Genomic DNA, 23,775 nt, shown 5'->3' with positions numbered 1-23,775 from the left:
AACCCATGTGCCCGTAGAGACTGTAAAACGGCTTCTACCATCTAAATATGCAGTCACATATTTCCTGTGGGGCCGCAGCAACTGTAAACCAAATGGGAGCATTTTATATTGGAATAAGCCTTCTGGGGTAGAGAAGGCTGTTTTTGCCTTAGCAGCTTCTGTTAACGTAATCTGCCAATAACCTTTTGTCAAATCAAGTGTAGTGAGATATTGACTATAGGCTAAATTTTCTACCAACTCATCAACCCGGGTCACTTGATTTAATTTACGGAAGTCATTGCAGAACTGTAAGTCACCTGAAGGTTTCGCTACTAGGACAATTAGATTATTCCACTCACTGGTGGATTCCTCTATAACCCCTAGGTGTAACATCTCTTCCACCTCCTGCTTTATCGCTGCCTGCTTTGCTTCGGGTATGCGATATGGCCTCTGTTTAATAACCACCCCCGGGTGGAGTCACAACATCATGTTGGATGATCTGTGTCTTTCCCGGAATGGCAGAAAACATATCTTGGTAGCGTTTCGCCAAGTTCACCACTTCCCGTTTCTGTTCAGGAGTAAGCATGATTTCAATGGGTACCTGGCATTCTGAAATCTTTTTAGCTACCAAAGTGGGCCGATTGGCAATTTCCTTCCAAGGTTTTAACAGGTTTACATGGTAGACTTGTACCTCCTTGCTTCTACCCTCCTGTCGGACCCTGTAATTTACCGGTCTTATTGCCTCAATGATCTCATAAGGGCCCCGCCATTAAAGGACTGGTTGACTGAGGTGACGTCATACCTCTGTTTCTGACGTTGTTGGGCCCTTTCCATGTGTTCGTTCAGTAGTGGCGCAATCTGCCTTAGACGTCCGTATAACTGGGCCACAAACTGAACAATGTTAGGGTCCTGGCATGGTTGTTATTCACACCCTTCTTTTAAGAGTTCTAGAATTCCTCTGGGCTGTCTCCCATAGGGGAGCTCAAAGGGACTAAACCCTGTAGAGGATTGGGGTACCTCTCTGACCGCAAACATCTAGTAAGGTAGGAGCAGATCCCAATCTCGTTTTCTTGTGATACTGCACTCTTTATCATTTGCTTAAGGGTTTTATTAAATCTTACTACCAGGCCATCTGTCTGCGGGTGGTATACAGAGGTGGCAATCCTGTTTACGTTTAGCAACCGACATAAATCTTTCATGAGTTTAGACATGAAAGGTGTACCTTGGTCCGTTAAGATCTCTTTCGGTGTTCCTAACCAAAGCAGGAATATATATTTAGTAGTTCTCTGGCAATAGTGCCAGATTTCATATTGCGCAGGGGTATAGCCTCTGGGTACCTGGTGGCATAATCAACTACCATCAATATGTATTGGTGCCCTCGAGCAGATTTTTCCACTGGCCCTATCAGATCCATACCAAACTGCTCAAATGGTATGGAAATGATAGGGAGGGGTACCAGTGGAGCTCTAAACTCTGGCCGTGGGGCTGTCCTCTGGCAGACTGGCCATTCCTGACAATGGGGGTCATTCTGAGTTGATTGCTCGCTAGCTACTTTTAGCAGCCGTGCAAACGCATAGTCGCTGCCCATGGGGAAGTGTATTTTTCGCTTTGCAAGTGTGCAAACGCCCTTGTAGCCGAGCGCTGCAAAAAATTTTGTGCAGTTTCAGAGTAGCTCTGGACTTACTCAGCCCTTGCAATCACTTCAGTCATTTTTGGTGCCGGAATTGATGTCAGACATCCGCCCTGCAAACGCTTGGACACGCCTGCGTTTTTCCAAACACTCCCTGAAAACACCCTCTTTCTGTCAATCTCCTTGCAAATTAATTCTTCGTTCAATCCATCGCCCAGCACCGATCCTCTTTGTACCCATACGATGCGCCTGCGCATTGTGGTGCATGCGCAGTTTTGCTGTTTTTTGATCTGATCTCTGCGCTGCGAAAATCGGCAGCGAGCGATCAACTTGGAATGGCCCCCAATACCTCTTAACGGAAGCATAGATGCTGGGCCAAAAGAACCTTAACTGGATGCGTTGGAGTGTTTTCTCCTCCCCTAGATGGCCACCCCACAATTGCGTATGGGCAGCTTCTAATACCAACCGCTCCAGTTTTCGGGGAACCTAGAGCTGATCTACCTTTTTCCCTTGTAAAGTAACAACACGATATAGCAAATCATTTTCCAAAACATACATGGTACACCATCTGATGGTAAAGCATCAACTACCCTCCCGTTAACTTAACAGTCTCAAAGGCGTGTACCAAATTGCTGTCATCGCGTTGATCTCTTCCAAAGTCCTGCAGTGATACCTTCTCACCAACTGGGTTCCAATGGGCCTCGGACTCAGCCTCTTGGGGTGGTTTGGGACCGGCAGCCTCTCTCCCGGATGCTAAACTTTGGTAGTTTCTGGTCTCTGGCTTCTGAGTTGTTTCGGTGGTTGACGGTTTGTTGGTAGCATGCCAGGTAACCAGCACCTGCAGCAATGGAAAGTCCCGGACCAGGATCAACGGATACGGGGGTCTAGAGGTCACCGCCACTACCACCTTTAATGACTGACCTTGAACGGTCAGGCGTAAATAGACACGTGGGCACTCCTCCACATCGCCATGGACACACAACACTCTGACAGGAGGCTGGCCACGACAATGGTGAGCTCACTGCTGGTATCCACCAATGGCCGAGTCATTTTCCTCGCACTGCAATCCATCGTCTCGTCCTGTTTCGGGCAGTCCCGCCGCACATGGCCAGGCTCACCGCACTCAAATCACACCAAGGGTGTTGTGTGTCCATGGCCTTTGGTTTAACTACTGAGATCTGAGTTCTGGGTTTAGGTGGTGGCCCGTATCCTGACCTGGTTTTATTCAGCTTCCCCAGCGTCAGGTGCCGTTCAATCACCACTGCCAACTCCTCAAATGTCTGGGGGTCAGCCTGAAGGGCCCACTGCTGCACCGAGCGGTCTAACACCTGCATAGCCTGGTCCAGTGTGACTACTTCCACAATCTGTACTGCAGAGTTTTTATCTGGCTGCAATTAGGCCCTTGCCAGTCGGGCTAGTTTGGCCAGCTGAATCCTGAGAGGCTCAGAGCCCTCCAGCCGCCAGTCATGGAATTCTTGGGCTTTGCTGGGCCCCGTCACTCCAATCCTATCCAGTATAGCCTTTTTCAGACCAGGATAGGAGCGTGCCTCTGCCACAGTCATGTCCACATACGCCCGCTGTGCCTCCCCTGTTAAACAGGGAGCCAATCTGTCAGACCATTCCTCCGCAGGCCATCCCAACCGCATGGCCATGCGCTCAAACGTGCAAAGGAATGCCTCTATATCATCCGCTGGGCTGAGCTTTAGTAGCCTTTCCTGCTCTGGCTCAGATTTTTTAAGCGCTTTTAACTTATCGCACAGCATTTGAATTTGAGTTTGCGATCTTTCACCCTGGGTTCTTTGCCCCCCCCCCCTAACATTTGAATCTGGGTTCGTTGCCCAGCTGCAAGTTCAGCAAATTGTTTTAGTAACTCCTCCATATTGCCCTGCGTGTCCCCTTTACGGACCAATCTAGGAGGTTTAATATAAAGTGCCAGGCTTACCAAACAGTCCAAGCCGACACCCACCTGTTTTGCTGGCTATTTAACACATAACAGCAAACAGTCTGCCTATAATGCTATGGTCCTTTAAGGCTGCCACTTGCACTGCATAACCAGAGAGGAAGAAAAGAAAAGGGAAAACTTGCAGTTTAAACACCGGTATGCTTACCAACAGTTTCTGCTGTACACCGTGTCCTTGCTCGCATTCTCCACCACTTGTGACAAGGATCACAAACACGGGGTCTCAGATGAACACTTTCTGTGTTTATTTTGAACAGCAGGTCACCACATAGCAAGTTAAATCCAGATGCAGTCGGTATTACAGGCAGGAGCATACAGGCACTCTCAACATACTAGATTCTTGATAGGCTCCAGTGGTCCCTAGTCTAACCCACACAACCCGGCCTATCACTTGGATAGCTATTCCACCATCAAGAGCAAGGTGACTCTGCCCTGGATACCCTTATATCAGGTATCTCTGTTCCATTGTAGTGACTCTCTAGCCTTTCAACAGAATAAGATTAACTGTGTTGCGGTGATTGTGTGCATTGATAGAGACATCTAATTTGTTTAAAAGGTTTGTATAATTAAAAACATCTGCTGACAGCATTTGCAAAAGAAGGCCTGCTAATCTTTACTAAGAGAATTATTTCCATGATTGGTTAACATGACCAAGGTATGATACAACGTGTGTAAATTTACTGAGCTTTATTCCCAGAATGAATAATAATTTAAAATTGTTGGTAGATCTGTGACTTATAAGTAATGGAGAAAATGCTATGAATGAAAATCTTTTGTTTGAGAAACCTCTGCAGCCCCCCTGTGTTATTTACACTCAAAACTATTTTGTAAGTAAAGATGAGAAAAAGTACAACTACAACTCACAAATATTGAGTTTCTTGGAAGAACAGACTCTTTGTGCTAAATGTAATAGGGTGCGAGTTTACAAAATATGGGCATTTAGCTCTAAACGTGCACATTTTGCAAACTCGCAAATATTAAGGTGCAAGAACATGCAAACTCGCACGTAAGTCGCATGGCCCAAACACGCATCCAGATGTTTTCCATTTAAAACGTACTACTCGCACAATGTAATATACATACAACTCGCATAGAACTAGTCAGAAAAATGTGCAAAATAATACACCCTTTAGATACAGGAGTTCAATGTCCCACATTACTGTAAAACATCACAATTAACTCTGAAGAGGCCCATTAACACTAATGTTACATCTCAAAATACACATGTAAGTTATGAAGCCCATTACCAGTAATAAAAACCCTATATACCCATATTATGCTTACAAATAAAAAGACACACACATTATTTTGTTTATAAAACGTACTCAACACAGAAAAATAATCAGATTTATAACGAAAAATGTAATAGTAAACATATGAAAGAAACAAAGAATTATGTTTTTGTGCCTGTGCACCCTCTCCCCTTAAGTGAGCCTTTAGCTTCTCCACCACGTGCACACACTGTGCCTTGGGGAAGTGGTTGGTAATGTAGTTTGTGGGGTGGTAGTCTGACTACTAGTGATGTGCTTCTGACCATTTTTGCTAGTTTTGGCTCTAATTCGTCATCCACTTCTGGTTTTGCAAAGATGTCGTGACTGTTTTGATTTTGCATTTTTTTCAAACATTGACAAAATATAAATAAAATCACATAATTTGGGCCAGTTTAGGCCAAAAGACTGCGCCGAGCTAGCTGGCTGAGTAAGCTATGTGACAGTGAGTTGAGGCCTAGCGGCAAAAAGACAATAAAAAAAATTTGATTGATTAATTAATTGATTATGGTAGGCAACTGTATGGTCCACGTTATCCATATTGATGAACTCATCATTCTCAAGCTGTGCATTTAAAAAGAGCAATTATTTTTTACTTTTTCGCAAATGACAACTTAGAACACTTAGGTCCACTAGCACTGATGTGAATGAACTTTTCTCTGTGTGGCCTAGCAGCAAAAAGACAATAAAACAAGGATAAAAAAATGATTGATTGATTTTGGTAGGCAACTGCATGGTACATATTCTCTGTGAGGTGAGGCCTAGTAGCAAAAAAAAACAAATAAAATAATAAGAGAGTCACCAATGCCTTCCAAAGATACTGCCCATAATGAAAATAGAGCTATAACCAATACAAATATCTATGCAAAAAAAGACCATCCCTAATGTTCCCCACAAAAAAATTACAGCCCATTTTGAAAAGAAAAGTGGTGCAAGATGGAATTGTCCTTTGGCCCCCCTACTCACTTTAATGTTTTATATTAAAAAGGATATGCACAGTTTAACAAACCAAGCACTTCAGCTACAGGGACTGACACTTTTGTGACTGAAGTACTTGGTTTGTTTGAGCAAAACATTTTTTTGGAAGGACTACCACTGATCACTAATGATGTTGATGATGAGGGTGTTAATTACATTATTATCTTGTAAAATAAATTTCATTTACTCGATGCAAATGTCCTAACATGGAGGAAGTGCCTAGATTACGAACGTCCTTAACTCTACTAACTTTGGCCTCACAGATGGAACAGATGCCTTCACAAATGTTGTCAGGATTTAAATCCACACCCAAGATGTGGCTTTTTTTGGTCTTAAGCCCGGACATCAGAATGGCTTTCTTTTTATTATGGGGAAGAACTGCAGCTCGTCACCATCTTTACTTGTTCTGCTCTCTACATGAGCAGATGGTGCGTGCTTCTGTCAGACATGGAGCCAAATCCGACAGGTTTTGGCCCCGTTTCCGACCATCTCAATCAGACTTTTAAAAAAGCCGGATGTAGATGAGGGTGCTGAGAAGAGGAGACAGGGGAGAGCAGCGGGTAGACTGGGGAGAGCAGCGGCTACAGCATCATACACTTGCCAATAGCCATTAACCCCAACAGCTTCGCTCTCTTTCATGCTAGCTACACAGACTCTTTCCAGGATATGTCACGCCAGTTTGACACTCCTTATTTAACAGACTTACACTGCGGGGAGACGGGGGAGAGCAGTGGGGTGAGATGGCTTAGAGCAGCGTCTACAGCAGCGTAGCAGGAGTATGGGGGACCGGCGCCCTCACGGCAACGTCTACCCGGCTCCAGCAAGCGAGGTCCCACTTGCTGGAGCCAGGTAGACGCTGCTGTGAGGTCTGGAGCTATGCTACTGTAGCCGCTGCTCTCCCCCGTCTCCCAGCTGCTCTCCCCCCGTCTCCCTGCTGCTCTCCCTCTCTCAGCACCTTCATCTCAATCCGACTTCTTTTTAAAGTCAGATTGAGATCGTCCAGAATGGCCAAATCCTGTCGGATCCATTCTGACAAATTCATGTCGGAATGGATCCGACTTCAATTGAATATACCCCTATATCTAAGGAACCAGTCCAAAGGTAGATGTTCTCCAAAAGTGCTAGATTTGTTTTTAACAAATTATGGTTGGCGCCTCTTGTCTTGTCTCTGTGGGTGCTTAGGGACCCCAGTATTTGTGCTTCTGCTAAACCATGGCTTTGCACACCCTTTCTCTGTCATATGGTGCAGTGTTGAGAGTATCATTTATAAAGTTGTCTCCTATGTAATTTTATATTATCCCTAAACTGATTACCATCGACAATACTTTTATTTGACAGCTCTAAAACACTAGCTAAATTATCTGTCAAATGACTGATTTCTGTTTCACGATCATCCTTATTAATATGAGTGCTGTAGTTGAGACAATGTAACGGTTTCTTATTTTACAGATATGGGGAACTCAGAAAGTCAATACAATCTTCAAGGGTCCCGAAGTCCAGGTGGTAGCTCTTTATCAGATGCAAAGCAAAAGAGCTGCTCTTTAAAAATACACAATGTTCATGGAAAAGAGGAAAATGCCTGGACTTCTCCTGGATGGGGTCGAACAAACAGCAGTACTACCTACAAATCACGCTCATTAACAAGAACCTGTCTGTCTCAGTGCAAGAGCAATCCACCATATTCATCAAGTCATGGGGATATCGTGCTAAAGGGCTCTAAACCTTGCACTCATCCTAAACACAGATCTAACTTGGCTGGCGAGTGTTGCCAGGCAAACAACAACACCTATTTACCAGATAATGGGTATCATTACGTTGGATTTGAGAGTTCAGGAGAACACAGGAGATGCAATGGACACATATTAAACTGTTATGACATGCATGACAGTATGTCTGCGGCTCTGCAAGCCGAAGAGAGAAAAAGTCCAAAAGTCTTGATTAAAACACTGGGAAAGCTTGATGGTTGCTTAAGAGTAGAATTCCATAACAGTGGAAATGATGTTCCATCTGAAGAATCTGATGGACCAGTTCAGTTACTCAGGTATTCCCCTGCAATGGAAACAAAGGAAATAACCCAGAATGATCCCCGGAGAAACTCTGGCACGGATTACACTACAAACCATGGTTTGTCAGCAAGCGATTCTGGACTTAGGTCAAGCAAAGGAAGTTCACTAAGTTCAGACTCTTCGTGGTATGATTGCCCCTGGGGAAACGCTAGGGATATCATTGACCTGAATGGGTCTTACCTTACGAGGAGTTCCTTAGACACAAGTGTACATGGAGGAATTATTCCAAATGATAGTAGTGTACTCTTCAACCAGAGATCTTCTCTTTCTTCGCTTCGTGAGTTATACAACACTGATTTAGAAGGTGGTTTAGCCTCCAGTCGATTGTCCGATGAATACATAACTGACCATTATTCCCTAAGTAACAGAGTTTCCTTCGTCTCAGATATTGATGTTCCATCAAGAGTAAAACATAGAGGACCTACTCAGTATTCCTCGTACACCCTTCCATGCAGGAAATCAAGGCCTTTAACTGAAGACGCATCTAAAAAAGACACATTGAAAAGCAGAATCAGACGCATTGGTGACTGGACAGGTAGTCTTTCAAGGAAGAAAAGAAAGCTGCAGGTAGGTCACAGGTTTAGATGTAGATGTAAAAATTAAATGAAATTTGTTGATATATTGATAGTTTGACATTTTGTTTTTATCAAAACCACCAGTTTCTAGAAGTAAGTTTTACATGTCGCAACTAATGATATATGATTTAATACACCATATTCTTTGCATTACACCACTAAGGGGTATATTCAATTGAAGTTGGATCCATTCCGACATTCACTTGTCGGAATGGATCCGACCTGGGCTATTCAAAGCAATCTCAATTCGACTTTAAAAAAAGTTGAATTTATATGCGGGCAGAGGGGGAGAGCAGCGCCAGAGGAGACGGGGCACAGGGGGAGAGCAGAGACGGTGGAGGCAAAGGGGGAGAGCAGCGCCGGAGGAGACGGTGGGGGCACAGGGGGAGAGCAGCGCCGGAGGAGACGGTGGGGGCACAGGGGGAAAGCAGCGCCGGAGGAGATGGTGGGGGCACAGGGGGAGAGCAGCGCCGGAGGAGACGGGAGAGCCGCGGGCACGGGGTGAGAGCAGAGACGGGGGGAGAGCCCGCTATACCGCCGAATTCCCTGACTTGTCAAATAAAAATGCTTGGGATTGAATAGGTCGAATCACGATTCGACCTTAAAAAGTCGAAAACTGCCGTCTTTTCAACAGACGGCAGCGACACTAATTGAATATACCTCTAAGTATAATGAGACATGGGGCGGAATTAAATAGTTTTGCTCGCCTGATTTCCCATCTAAAGTGACGGGAGATTGCTGGGTACAATTAATTTGTTTTGATTTTTTCGTGCTGATCGCGCTCATAAAGGTCAAGTTTAGCTGCATTAAGCAGCCTGGGGTAGGTGCGAGCTGAAATGCAGATGCCATTGTGCCCAAACGGAGCTACAATTGAATAGCTCAGTTGAGCACCATCTTGTGGCTGCCGGCAGACATAACATTTGAATTTGGTTTACCCCGCAGCCAATTGATCTCACTGCCTGAAAAAAATCTGAGTTACATACACCTATCTGCATTTAACACTCAGGAAAACCCATTAGGTTCTGCATTTTACACAGAATCAGTGGGTTTCTGTGTTTTCCAGATGTTTTATTTCTTGTTAACTGAAATGCTATTCCCCGTGCAGCGCGATCAATTTGCCGCAGCTTATCAAGTTACGCTCCCTAAAAGTGTTCTCTAATAAGGTTATGGAAAATTTATGTCTGAATGTGCATCTTTGCTCATCTAGCACAATTCAGCAGGTTTAGGAGCTACCGTACATAAAAATCCTTAGCACTTATATTTAACATGTACATACTGTTATCTTCTGTACTTTGATTTAAATGCCCATATGTAATCATCAAAATCACTCATGAATCATCTACTTTACTTTTTAAAATCTCAAATGTGTCAGATTTATAGTATAATTGGCTTTAATATATATCTCTATCTACTCACTAGGAAACAAAATGCAGGGATGCAAGTGAATGTTTTGACAGTGGAATGAATGGCTTTACGGAAGAGACAAGCTCCCCTCCACATCTCTCCAGTGTGATGTGGGCTGGAGGGTCTGGGCCTCTCTTGCCACCAAAGAATGAGTATACAAGTGCAACCAGCAGTGATGCTGTAAGGCAGAATATCTATGATAATTTTATGAGGGAGCTGGAAATGGAAAGAACCAATGTAGAGGAAGCTCCTACATCTATGGGAACAGAGGACTCCAGCAATGACTCGCTCGGTTCATTGGAACAACTTGACTTGCTGTTTGAGAAGGAACAAGGAGTTGTCCGTAAAGCTGGATGGCTTTTCTTTAAGCCACTTATCACTCTTCAGAAGGAGAAAAAACTGGAGCTTGTTAACCGCAGGAAATGGAAGCAGTATTGGATAACACTTAAAGGTACAATACCTTATGAAGCAATATTATCAAATAATAAAAAGGGAAATTAATTAAAAAAAAGAAAAAAAAAGTAAAAAGTTGTGCTACCATCTCCGAAGATATTATATGACTATAGCAATGTAGTATAATAGAGTTTGCTGTATGGGGATCAAATGTGTACTTAAACATGTAGCTGTACGGAGCTTTAAACGTGCTAATGGAGTTAGCAATATCACTTGCTATTATATAGGAATAATTGTGCATTTAAAGGTTTTTGACAGTGTGTAATTTTTACTAAAGGGTATTTCTCCTGTAATGGGGTATTCTAGCATAAAATCTATGTTAATGGGATTTCAAACGTTGTGCCAAAATTATGAACTATTAGCTATTTGTAATGACTAGAAGGTGTGGTGGTCAGATATCAGTGTCACTAAATATTTTTCTCTATCGTCCTAGTGGATGCTGGGGTTCCTGAAAGGACCATGGGGAATAGCGGCTCCGCAGGAGACAGGGCACAAAAAGTAAAGCTTTAGGATCAGGTGGTGTGCACTGGCTCCTCCCCCTATGACCCTCCTCCAAGCCTCAGTTAGATTTTTGTGCCCGGCCGAGAAGGGTGCAATCTAGGTGGCTCTCCTAAAGAGCTGCTTAGAAAAGTTTAGCTTAGGTTTTTTATTTTACAGTGAGTCCTGCTGGCAACAGGATCACTGCAACGAGGGACTTAGGGGAGAAGAAGTGAACTCACCTGCGTGCAGGATGGATTGGCTTCTTTGGCTACTGGACATTAGCTCCAGAGGGACGATCACAGGTACAGCCTGGATGGTCACCGGAGCCTCGCCGCCGGCCCCCTTGCAGATGCTGAAACGAGAAGAGGTCCAAAATCGGCGGCAGAAGACTCCTCAGTCTTCTTAAGGTAGCGCACAGCACTGCAGCTGTGCGCCATTTCCTCTCAGCACACTTCACACGGCAGTCACTGAGGGTGCAGGGCGCTGGGAGGGGGGCGCCCTGGGAGGCAAATGAAAACCTTTTTTGGCTAAAAATACCTCACATATAGCCTCCGGGGGCTATATGGAGATATTTAACCCCTGCCAGAATCCATTAAAGAGCGGGAGACGAGCCCGCCGAAAAAGGGGCGGGGCCTATCTCCTCAGCACACAGCGCCATTTTCCCTCACAGAAAGGCTGGAGGGAAGGCTCCCAGGCTCTCCCCTGCACTGCACTACAGAAACAGGGTTAAAACAGAGAGGGGGGGGCACTAATTTGGCGTTAGAAATATATAAAAGATGCTATAAGGGAAAACACTTATATAAGGTTGTCCCTATATAATTATAGCGTTTTTGGTGTGTGCTGGCAAACTCTCCCTCTGTCTCTCCAAAGGGCTAGTGGGTCCTGTCCTCTATCAGAGCATTCCCTCTGTGTGTGTGCTGTGTGTCGGTACGTGTGTGTCGACATGTATGAGGACGATGTTGGTGAGGAGGCGGAGCAATTGCCTGTAATGGTGATGTCACTCTCTAGGGAGTCGACACCGGAATGGATGGCTTATTTAGGGAATTACGTGATAATGTCAACACGCTGCAAGGTCGGTTGACGACATGAGACGGCCGACAAACAATTAGTACCGGTCCAGACGTCTCAGAAACACCGTCAGGGGTTTTAAAACGCCCGTTTACTTTAGTCGGTCGACACAGACACGGACACTGAATCCAGTGTCGACGGTGAATAAACAAACGTATTCCTTATTAGGGCCACACGTTAAGGGCAATGAAGGAGGTGTTACATATTTCTGATACTACAAGTACCACAAAAGAGGGTATTATGTGGGATGTGAAAAAACTACCGTAGTTTTTCCTGAATCAGATAAATTAAATGAAGTGTGTGATGATGCGTGGGTTCCCCCCGATAGAAAAATATGGGCGGTATACCCTTTACCGCCAGAAGTTAGGGCGCGTTGGGAAACACCCCTTAGGGTGGATAAGGCGCTCACACGCTTATCAAAACAAGTGGCGGTACCGTCTATAGATAGGGCCGTCCTCAAGGAGCCAGCTGACAGGAGGCTGGAAAATATCATAAAAAGTATATACACACATACTGGTGTTATACTGCGACCAGCGATCGCCTCAGCCTGGATGTGCAGAGCTGGGGTGGCTTGGTCGGATTCCCTGACTAAAAATATTGATACCCTTGACAGGGACAGTATTTTATTGACTATAGAGCATTTAAAGGATGCATTTTCTATATATGCGAGATGCACAGAGGGATATTTGCACTCTGGCATCAAGAGTAAGTGCGATGTCCATATCTGCCAGAAGATGTTTATGGACACGACAGTGGTCAGGTGATGCAGATTCCAAACGGCACAAAGGTGTATTGCCGTATAAAGGAAGAGGAGTTATTTGGGGTCGGTCCATCGGACCTGGTGGCCACGGCAGCTGCTGGAAAATCCACCGTTTTTACCCTAAGTCACATCTCTGCAGAAAAAGACACCGTCTTTTCAGCCTCAGTCCTTTCGTCCCTATAAGAGTCATATCTGCCCAGGGATAGAGGAAAGGGAAGAAGACTGCAGCAGGCAGCCCATTCCCAGGAACAGAAGCGTTCCACCGCTTCTGCCAAGCTCTCAGCATGACGCTGGGACCGTACAGGACCCCTGGATCCTACATGTAGTATCCCAGGGGTACAGATTGGAAGGTCGAGACGTTTCCCCTTCGCAGGCTCCTGAAGTCTGGTTTACCAAGGTCTCCCTCCGACAAGGAGGCAGTATGGGAAACAATTCACAAGCTGTATTCCCAGCAGGTGATAATCAAATTACCCCTCCTACAACAAGAAAAGGGGTATTATTCCACATTATATTGTGGTACTGAAGCCAGAAGGCTAGGTGAGACCTATTCTAAATCTAAAAAATTTTGAACACTTACAAAGGTTCAAATCAAGATGGAGTCACTCAGAGCAGTGATAACGAACCAGGAAGAAGGGGACTATATAGTGTCCCGAGACATCAGGGATGCTTACCTCCATGTCCAAAATTTGCCCTTCTCACTAAGGGTACCTCAGGTTCGTGGTACAGAACTGTCACTATCAGTTTCAGACGCTGCCGTTTGGATTGTCCACGGCACCCCGGGTCTTTACCAAGGTAATGGCCGAAATGATGATTCTTCTTCGAAGAAAAGGCGTCTTAATTATCCCTTACTTGGACGATCTCCTGATAAGGGCAAAGTCCAGGGAACAGTTGGAGGTCGGAGTAGCACTATCTCGGATACTGCTACAACAGCACGGGTGGATTCTAAATATTCCAAAATCGCAGCTGATCCCGACGACAAGTCTGCTGTGCCTAGGGATGATTCTGGACACAGTCCAGAAAAAGGTGTTTCTCCCGGAAGAGAAAGCCAGGGAGTTATCCGAGCTAGTCAGGAACCTCCTAAAATCAGTGCATCATTGCACAAGGGTCCTGGTAAAGATGGTGACTTCCTACGAAGCAATTCCATTAGGCAGATTTCACGCAAGAATTTTTCAGTGGGATCTGCTGGACAAATGGTCCGGATCGCATCTTCAGATGCATCAGCGGATAACCCTATATCCAAGGACAAGGGTGTCTCTCCTGTGGTGGTTACAGAGTGCTCATCTTCTAGAGGGCCGCAGATTCGGCATTCAGGATTGGATGCTGGTGACCACGGAGGCCAGCCCGAGAGGCTGGGGAGCAGTCACACAAGGAAAAAATTTCCAGGGAGTGTGATCAAGTCTGAAGACTTTTCTCCACATAAATATACTGGAGCTAAGGGTAAATTTATAATACTCTAAGCTTAGCAAGACCTCTGCTTCAAGGTCAGCCGGTATTGATCCATTGGGAAAAACATCACGGCAGTCGCCCACGTAAATAGACAGGGCGGCACAAGAAGCAGGAGGGCAATGGCAAAAACTGCAAGGACTTTTCGCTGGGCGGAAAATCATGTGATAGCACTGTCAGCAGTGTTTCATTCCGGGAATGGAAACTGGGAAGCAGACTTCCTCAGCAGGCACGACCTCCACCCGGCAGAGTGGAAACTTCATCGGGAAGTTTTCCACATGATTGTAAACCGTTGGGAAATACCAAAGGTGGACATGATGGCGTCCCGTCTGAACAAAAAACGGGACAGGTATTGCGCCAGGTTAAGAGACCCTCAGGCAATAGCTGTGGACGTTCTGGTAACACCATGGATGTACCAGTCGGTGTATGTGTTCCATCCTCTGCTTCTCATACCTAAGGTACTGAGACTTATAAGACGTAGAGGAGTAAGAACTATACTCATGGCTCCGGATTGGCCAAGAAGGACTTGGTACCCGGAACTTCAAGAGATGCTCACAGAGGACTTATGGCCTCTGCCGCTAAGAAGGGACTTGTTTCAGCAAGTACCATGTCTGTTCCAAGACTTACCGCAGCTGCGTTTGACGGCACGGCGGTGGAACGCCGGATCCTAAGGGAAAAAGGCATTCCGGAAGAGGTCATTCCTACCCTGGTCAAAGCCAGAAAGGAGGTGACCGCACAACATTATCACCACATGTGGCAAAAATATGTTGCATGGTGTGAGGCCAGAAAGGCCCCACGAAGAAATTTCAACTCGGTCGATTCCTGCATTTCCTGCAAACAGGAGTGTCTATGGGCCTCAAATTGGGGTCCATTAAGGTTCAAATTTCGGCCCTGTCGATTTTCTTCCAGAAAGAAGTGGCTTCAGTTCCTGAAGTCCAGAAGTTTTGTCAAGGGAGTATTGCATATACAACCCCCTTTTGTGCCTCCAGTGGCACTGTGGGATCTCAACGTAGTTCTGGGATTCCTCAAATCACATTGGTTTAAAACCAGTCAAATCTGTGGATTTGAAGCATCTCACATGAAAAGTGACCATGCTCTTGGCCCTGGCCTGGACCAGGCGAGTGTCAAATTGGTGTTTTTTTTCTCAAAAAAGCCCATATCTGGTTGTCCATTTGGACAGGGCAGAGCTGCGGACTCGTCCCCAGTTCTCTCCCTAAGGTGGTGTCAGTGTTTCACCTGAACCAGCTTATTTTGGTGCCTTGCGCCTACTAGGGACTTGGAGGACTCCAGGTTGCTAGATGTTGTCAGGGCCCTGTAAAATATAGGTTCCAGGACGGCTGGAGTCAGGAAAACTGATTGGCTGTTATCCTGTATGCACCCAACAAACTGGGTGCTCTTGCTTCTAAGCAGACTTTTGCTAGTTGGATGTGTAATACAATTCAGCTTGCACATTCTGTGGCAGGCCTGCCACAGCCAAAATATGTAAATGCCCATTCCACAAGGAAGGTGGGCTTATCTTGGGCGGCTGCCCGAGGGGTCTCGGCTTTACAACTTTGCCGAGCGGCTGTTTAGTCAGGGGCAAACACGTTGGTAAAATCCTACAAATTTGATACCCTGGCTAAGGAGGACCTGGAGTTCTCTCATTCGGTGCTGCAGAGTCATCCGCACTCTCCCGCCCGTTTGGGAGCTTTGGTATTATCCCCATGGTCCTTTCAGGAACCCCAGCATCCACTAGGACGATAGAGAAAATAAGAATTTACTTACCGATAATTCTATTTCTCGGAGTCCGTAGTGGATGCTGGGCGCCCATCCCAAGTGCGGATTATCTGCAACACTTGTACATAGTTACGAAAATCGGGTTATTATTGTTGTGAGCCATCTTTTCAGAGGCTCCGCTGTTATCATACTGTTAACTGGGTTCAGATCACAGGTTGTACAGTGTGATTGGTGTGGCTGGTATGAGTCTTACCCGGGATTCAAAATCCTTCCTTATTGTGTACGCTCGTCCGGGCACAGTATCCTAACTGAGGCTTGGAGGAGGGTCATAGGGGGAGGAGCCAGTGCACACCACCTGATCCTAAAGCTTTACTTTTTGTGCCCTGTCTCCTGCGGAGCCGCTATTCCCCATGGTCCTTTCAGGAACCCCAGCATCCACTACGGACTCCGAGAAATAGAATTATCGGTAAGTAAATTCTTATTTTGTATGGCAGAACAGGGAGTATCAGTGTAGCCTGAAGCATCCAGCAAGCTTTGTCATACTTTCAAATATTCATTATGCTTTAGGAAATATTAAAACATTCCTTTAGTATCTTTTTATATTAGACAATATTTCAGCAGGAATTTTAGGTCCTTTGTTCAGTTGTTAATATTCATTTAAAATATGTTCAATAAGTGATAGAATTTGCAACCTTAAGGGGGTATCCTATTAGTTGCAATAATTTTTTGGTCGTTAGTGCAGTTTTTGACTGATGGTCATTATCACGCTATCCAATAAAAGGCTGTTTTTATTGTCAGAAAAAGGACCTGCGATAACACGTGGGATGCTAAATAAGATCCCGATTCCATGTGTTAACGCTGTCCCGATTGCTGCTTATCACAGATTATGCTTCGGGTGCCAGAGGCACCCAAGCATAATCCCAGTTAAATGCCAGTTTATGGTGCTAATTAGATAGCCCCCAGCAAACTTATTAGCAGCAGCAGTTTACTGCTGCTAATAGGCTCACAGGGGACTATGCACTTATCCCCATAAACTGGCATTTATCAGGGATTATGCTGAGGCACCCGTAGCATAATCTAAACATCCGTCAGAGTCTCGATAATCTGACACAATGCCAAAGTGTAAATGGGTATTGACAGAAAGTAATCAATCATCTATAAAATCCTTGTGAATGTGCCACAAAAATTGGTATTCTACAGCTGGATATATACTATCAGATACTGTGTCCCGATCTATTAAACGATCCGATTTTATGGAGTGATTAAATGATCGGTGGGCACACATATACACTGAGCAATTTCTTGCTCAGTGTGTACTTTCCTTTGATCTCCCTAACGGGATTGGGAGGGTGGAAATGTTATAGTAAAGGTTAGGCTAACTAACAGCTGTTGTGAAACTACAAGTCCCTGCATGCCCTGCCACAATTTTGCTATTACGGAATGCTGAAACTGTTGCAGGGCATGCTGAGTTTAGCAACAGCTGGAGAGCCACAGGTGGGCCAGGCCTGATATTGCATGTGCAGAAAACACTATTTCTGCTGCGGGGTACACTGGGCTCCACAAGGAAAGACATAGGGGTGTAGAGTAGGATCTTGATCCGAGGCACCAACAGGCTGAAAAGCTTTGACTGTTCCCAGAATGCATAGCGCCGCCTACTCTATACCCCCGCCTCCCTGCACAGGAGCTCAGTTTTGTAGTTGGTGCCGCAGATAGCAGGCACATAACAGTGGGGCTGCTCTGGGTAGCCCTAAGAAGAGCTTTTTGAGAAGAAAAGTGAAGACTTCAAAGGCTGCAGCAGTGTGTACATGTCTAGTAACATTCACTGCTGCAGCTCCATCTCTCCCCAGCGGCGCTGTACACTCCCGAGCCCTGGTTGCCAGGTAACTACAGCAGGAGGCTCCGGTTTTCTTCTATGGTCAGGCACATACAACGGGGCTCTCCGGAATCGCGTGGCCATGCTTCGGGAGGTTGTGAGTGGGTCCCGGCGCGGTCAGTGGGAGGCGGGCCGCGCGCGCTGGCGGTGGACACTGTGGCAGTACAGGCGATCCCACTAGATCACCAGGGCATGGGTGCAGGTCAGGTTTTCCCTTAAAACCGTTTTACTAGTAGCCCGCAGTACCCGGTGGTTTTGCCAGCAGGGGGATAAGGCTTAGACCTGGAGCCCCTCCCCCAGCCCCAGGGCACCATTTCCAGCAAATGTTCTCCCCCTGGAGCTGCATATCTGTCTATCCCTCACTCCCTGTCAGTGTTTGGGCGCCATTTCTCTCAGCTACACTGTTCCTGGGACTGCTTGGGCAAATCCTCCTGTGTAAAGCTGCCTGGTTGTCAGCGCTGTGACTTTACATGACACTTAAGTATTCTACATGTCAATTAGACAGTGTTAGTTAAGAAAGAGTGCATTTAGTCAGGGTTCTCTAGTACAAGTACCCTGTGATATACATCCAGTTCTTACTGTGCAGTGTTATATCTATTGACTATATAGCTATATAAGCTGGTCCAGTGCAGTATTATTGTTACTAATAACCTCTGCATTGCTTAACTGTGACTATATGTGTGTGCATTAGCTTGCTGAGTGGTTTCCATTTCGTGTTTCTCACTCAACTTGCTATCCCTATATTCTATAACCTGAGGTGGCTTGGTGCATCAGGTTTTATAATTATATAGAATTTTCACAAGATATACTCTAATACGTATTTTTCTCTGTGATTTTAGTCACCATATCTCTCCTGTATCTCTGCTTGTGCTGAATACACTGCGCAGGGGTTTGGGTAAGAGGTATTGTGCTGCTGCCAATTGTACTGTGTTACCTGATATTGCAAGTTATATCATGCCTGCTTCTGAAGGTAACGGTTCTGGGGCTGAACACACTGCCGGTGTTGCTGCAGCCACAGATCCCTATGAGGAGAATATAGCAGCTGTGGGCTCTGGTTCTGGGGGCTCCTTGCCCCCCAGTGGGACTGTGGCAACGAGAGGTACATAATGACCCACCGTGGGCTACTTTCTCCACGCTTCTACATACGCTAGTTAATAAACTAACACCCCCTATGGGACCTCCTATGCCGGTGCAACCGTATGTGGTCCCCGCAGCTAACCCGCCGTGGGCGGATAATTTATCTGCTCAGTTGAAGAAGTTGAACCAGTCCTTGACTACTAAAAAGTCTGACCCTCGCTCGCCTAAGACCAAGGGGTCCTCTAAGCGAGCTCTTATCTCCTCACAATCCACTGCTGTCACTGACACCTCGTCTGATGAAGATGGCACTTACACTGACCCCACAGATTCTGACACAGATACTGCTGATGGGGAGGGTAGTTCACATGTGGATGTTCCTGATCTTTTGGAGGCTATTAAGTTAATTTTACAGATTACGGATGTTCCCGAGCCATCCGCCCCTCCTAAGAAACCAGATAGGTTCAAGCGTCAGAAGGTGGTTAAACAAGTTTTACCTCACTCTGACCACCTAGTGAATATACGTCAGGAACCCTGGGGAAACCCGGGTAAGAAGTTTGTGCCTCAAAAGAAGATGCTGGCTCGCTATCCCCTCGAGCCAGAGCTGTCTAAAAATTGGGAAACACCTCCTCCAGTAGACTCACATGTGTCTAGGATGGTCGTTTCCTCAGCTCTACCTGTCACTACCGTCACGTCTCTAAAAGAGCCTACGGATAAACGTGTGGAGGGTTGTCTGAAAGCGTTTTACACCCTCACGGGTTCTGCACAAAGGCCCACTATTGCAGCAACATGGGCTGCAGAGGCTATTGAAGCATGGGCCCTAGAGTTAGAAGCTGAAATCTCTTCTGACCATGCTAGACAATGCTTGTCGTATATTGTCACAGCTTCTCACTATATTAAAGAGGCGGCTTCTGATGCCGGTATCCTAGCGGCCAAGGCCTCTACTACATCAGTCCTGGCTTGCCGGATATTGTGGCTGAGATCCTGGTCTGTGGATCTGGACTCTAGAAAAACCCTGGAGGTACTCCCTTTCAAGGGAGATATTTTGTTTGGGGAGGACTTAAATAAGATTGTGGCTGACTTGGCTACTGCCAAAAGTGCCTGTCTGCCAAGTACTGCTCCTTCTGTGTCAAATGCTAAAGGTACTTCTTTTCGCCCCTTTCGTCCTTCAGGTAAAGCAAAAGGTCAGGTGTACAACAAGCAGGCCCGCACTTCCAAACCAGGTAAGCCAAAGCCCAAAAGAGCCTGGGCAGTCCATCAGCCAGCTTGCAAGACCAATAAGCCTGCCGCATGACGGGGCGGGCCTCCCCCTGGGGGATCCCAGGGTGGGGGGCCAGCTTCTAGGGTATACCCAGGAATGGTTGAAGACCACTTCAGATGCCTGGGTACGGGAAGTCGTCACTCAAGGTTACGCTATAGCCTTCAAAAACCGACCCCCTCATCGATTTTGCCGGACAGACGAAGGCAAACACTCTACATTCTCAACCTCAAGGTATTGAACAGGTTTGTGAAAGTTTCCAAGTTCTGTATGGAAACCCTTCGCTCTATAGTTCTTGCCTTTGATCCTGGGGACTACATGGTCTCCCTGGACATACAGGATGCTTACCTGCATATTCCTATAGCAGCGTCACATCAGCAATACCTGAGGTTTGCGATTGGCAACCTCCATTACCAGTTTTGGGCGTTACCTTTTGGTTTAACTACGGCTCCACGAGTCTTCACCAAAGTTATGGCGGTGATGACGGTGGTACTCCGCCGTCAAGGGGTCAGGATACTGCCGTATCTGGACGACTTGTTAATTCTGGCAAATTCCCCAGAACTGCTCATACGTCATCTGGATATGACTGTCCGGTTTCTACAAGCCCACAGGTGGCTCATCAACTGGAAGAAATCCTCCCTGGTCCCTGCTCAGAGCATGGTGCACCTGGGAGCGCTATTGGACACTCACAACCAGAGGTTGTTCTTGTCTCAGGAGAAAGTCCTGAAGCTTCAGGACAGGAATCGTTGCTTCCTTTCTCGTCCGCAAGTGTCGATACATTCGGCGATGCAGGTGCTGGGCCTCATGGTGTCAGCATTCGACATGGTGGACTATGCTCAATTCCATTCTCTCCCCCTCCAGAGGCTGATTCTAGACAAGTGGGACGGCCTGCCTCACCGGATCAGGTCTCACATGATCTCATTGACTCCGGAGGTCCATCTGTCGCTGCACTGGTGGCTCCAGGACCAACAATTGTGCAGGGGCCGTCCCTTCTGGATATCCGGCTGGGTCCTGTTGACGACAGATGCCAGTCTAAGAGGTTGGGGCGCGGTGCTGGAGCAACACTCCCTTCAGGGTCGGTGGACCAAGGAGGAAGCTCTCCTCTCGATCAACATTCTGGAAATGCGTTGAACCTGGCCCAGCATTTAATTCAGAACCGTCCTGTTCAAGTACAGTCGGACAACGCCACCACAGTGGCTTACATAAATCATTAAGGTGGCACTCGAAGCCGTTTGGCAATGAAGGAAGTCTCACGGATTCTACATTGGGCGGAACGCCATCTACCGGCTATATCGGCAATATTCATTCCGGGAGTCCTAAATTGGGAAGCTGACTTTCTCAGTCGTCAGGACGTACGCGCCGGAGAGTGGGGCCTCCATCCAGAAGTGTTTAAACTCCTAGTGGAAAAGTGGGGCCTTCCAGACGTAGATCTGATGGCGTCTCGACACAATCACAAGGTTCCGGTCTTCGGAGCAAGGAGAAGGGATCCTCAAGCAGCATTCGTGGATGCGCTGGCGGTGCAGTGGAGGTTTCGGCTGCCGTACGTGTTCCCTCCGGTGTCATTGCTGCCCAGGGTAATTCGGAAGTTCAAGCAAGAAAAAGGAATTCTGCTTCTCATAGCTCCAGCGTGGCCCAAACGGCACTGGTTCTCAGGCCTGCAGGGCCTATCGTCAGAGCGTCCAATTCTACTTCCACAATGCCCAGACCTCCTCGTTCAGGTCCCCTGTGTCTACAAGGACCTGGCCCATCTGTCTTTGATGGCGTGGTTCTTGAAGCTTCCGTATTAAGGGCTAAAGGGTTTTCTGAGGCGGTCATTCAAACTATGTTGCGGGCCCGGAAACCGGCTTCTGCATGGATTTACTATAGGGTCTGGCATTCTTACTTTGTTTGGTGCGCATCTAACAATTATGACGCTTCCAAGTTTAGTATAGCCAAGTTGTTGGCTTTTCTTCAGCAGGGCCTGGACTTAGGCCTGCGTCTGGCCTCCCTCAAGGTTCAAATATCTGCCTTATCGGTGTGGTTTCAGAGAAAGATTGCGACCTTACCTGATGTGTATACCTTTATTCAGGGTGTGTTGCGTATCCAACCTCCCTATGTCCCGCCTGTGGCTCCTTGGGACTTGTCGTGGTTTTGGAGGCATTACAAGAGTCTCCGTTCAAACCTCTTGGTTCAGCTGATCTTAAGTGGCTTTCCCTTAAAGTGGTGTTTCTGCTGGCTATTGCTTCAACTAGAAGAGTGTCAGATTTGGGTGCCTTGTCTTGTAGTTCCCCATATCTGATATTTCACCGTGACCGGGCGGTTCTTAGGACTCGTCCCGGATATTTACCTAATGTGGTTTCTTCGTTCCACCTTAACCAGGAGATTGTGGTTCTGGCACTTGTTTCTCCTGATCTATGCTCTCCGTATCTATGTGAAGAGAACTGCTTCTATTAGAAAATCTGATTCTCTCTTTGTGCTGTTTGGATTTCACAAACGGGGCTGGCCTGCTCACAAGCAGACTTTGGCCAGATGGATTAGAATGGTGATTTCACATGCTTATGTGACTGCTGGTTTATCAGCTCCTGCTCACATTACTGCCCATTCTACTCTGTCCGCGGTCCTTCTTGGGCGGCCCGCCGTGGTGCGGCCCTTGAACAACTGTGCAAGGCGGCTACGGGGTCCTTAGTGGACACGTTCATAAGGTTCTATGCCTTCGATACTGCCGCTTCCCAGGATTCTTCCTGTGGACGCCGGGTTCTTGTGCCCGCTACAGTGCGTCCCCTCCCATAAGGAACTTCTTTAAAACATCCCCAATGTCTATCCTTGTGGAGCCCAGTGTACCCCGCTGCAGAAAACGAGTTTTATGGTAAGAACTTACCTTTGTTAAAACTCTTTCTGCAAGGTACACTGGGCTCCACAAGGCGCCCACCCTGACGCACTTAGCTTCTTTCGGTTGGTATGGCATTAGCCACTGACACTTCTCCTTTCGTGAGAGTGTGGTGTATGTGGTTACTAACCGTTGCCGTCTCTTTTCCTGCTACTGCATTGGGCTGGTTAACTAAAACCTGAGCTCCTGTGCAGGGAGGCGGGGTTATAGAGGAGGCGGCGCTATGCATTCTGGGAACAGTCAAAGCTTTTCAGCCTGTTGGTGCCTCGGATCAAGATCCTACTCTACACCCCTATGTCTATCCTTGTGGAGCCCAGTGTACCTCGCAGAAAGAGTTTTAACAAAGGTAAGTTCTTACCATAAAACTCGTTATTGTCCTCCTTATTTAAGCTTTGTTGGCTTCAAGCACTCTTAAGCTCCTGCATACACACTATCCAATAATCAGGGCAGTCAGTCAATTAGTGGATGTTTGGCTCAATAATTGGATAGTGTGCACCTCGCTTTATGCATATGTCCTAGAAGTGTTTGAAAGAATAATAAGTAAAAAAAGACTTCATCTAATATTATGCAAACGTAAAAAATATTTTTAATTGAAAATGCCGTAGTAAAAGATAAAACCTTGTTTCCAGTAAAAAAAAAAGTTGGCTGAGATGCAAACATTTTAGACAATGTTAATAAATGTCTAATTTCCTCATATAGCTGTGACAAATTTGTGGTAGGAAAAAAAATGTAGACAAATCATGCTGAGCCAGACATCCCAACCTTTTTAGAGCCCTGCCACAATGGGGTGATATAACTTTGATGTCTCATTAAAATTCAGAACTGTACCTAAGGACGTATTGGTGAATCTATTATAGTGTAGTTTTGGTGGCGATCTTAAACCCATTGCAAATTGCTTTCGATGTTAACCTCCAAACCACTGCA

General features: G+C 46.3%; 1 protein-coding gene across 1 annotated transcript in view; it reads left to right on the top strand.

Moving 5' to 3' along the window:
* The window catches only part of TIAM2 (TIAM Rac1 associated GEF 2), a 1,049,207-nt gene that overhangs the window by 378,175 nt on the left and 647,257 nt on the right, over window positions 1-23,775 (top strand). The window contains exons 5-6 of the mRNA XM_063917712.1: window positions 7,265-8,448; window positions 9,876-10,311. Coding sequence (XP_063773782.1) covers window positions 7,267-8,448; window positions 9,876-10,311 — 1,618 coding nt within the window. The 5' untranslated portion in view covers window positions 7,265-7,266. The remainder of the gene's footprint in view (window positions 1-7,264; window positions 8,449-9,875; window positions 10,312-23,775) is intronic.

Source organism: Pseudophryne corroboree, chromosome 4 (genome assembly GCF_028390025.1).
Source record: "Pseudophryne corroboree isolate aPseCor3 chromosome 4, aPseCor3.hap2, whole genome shotgun sequence".
Taxonomy (NCBI): domain Eukaryota; kingdom Metazoa; phylum Chordata; class Amphibia; order Anura; family Myobatrachidae; genus Pseudophryne; species Pseudophryne corroboree.
This window is presented reverse-complemented; position numbering and strand designations above follow the sequence as displayed.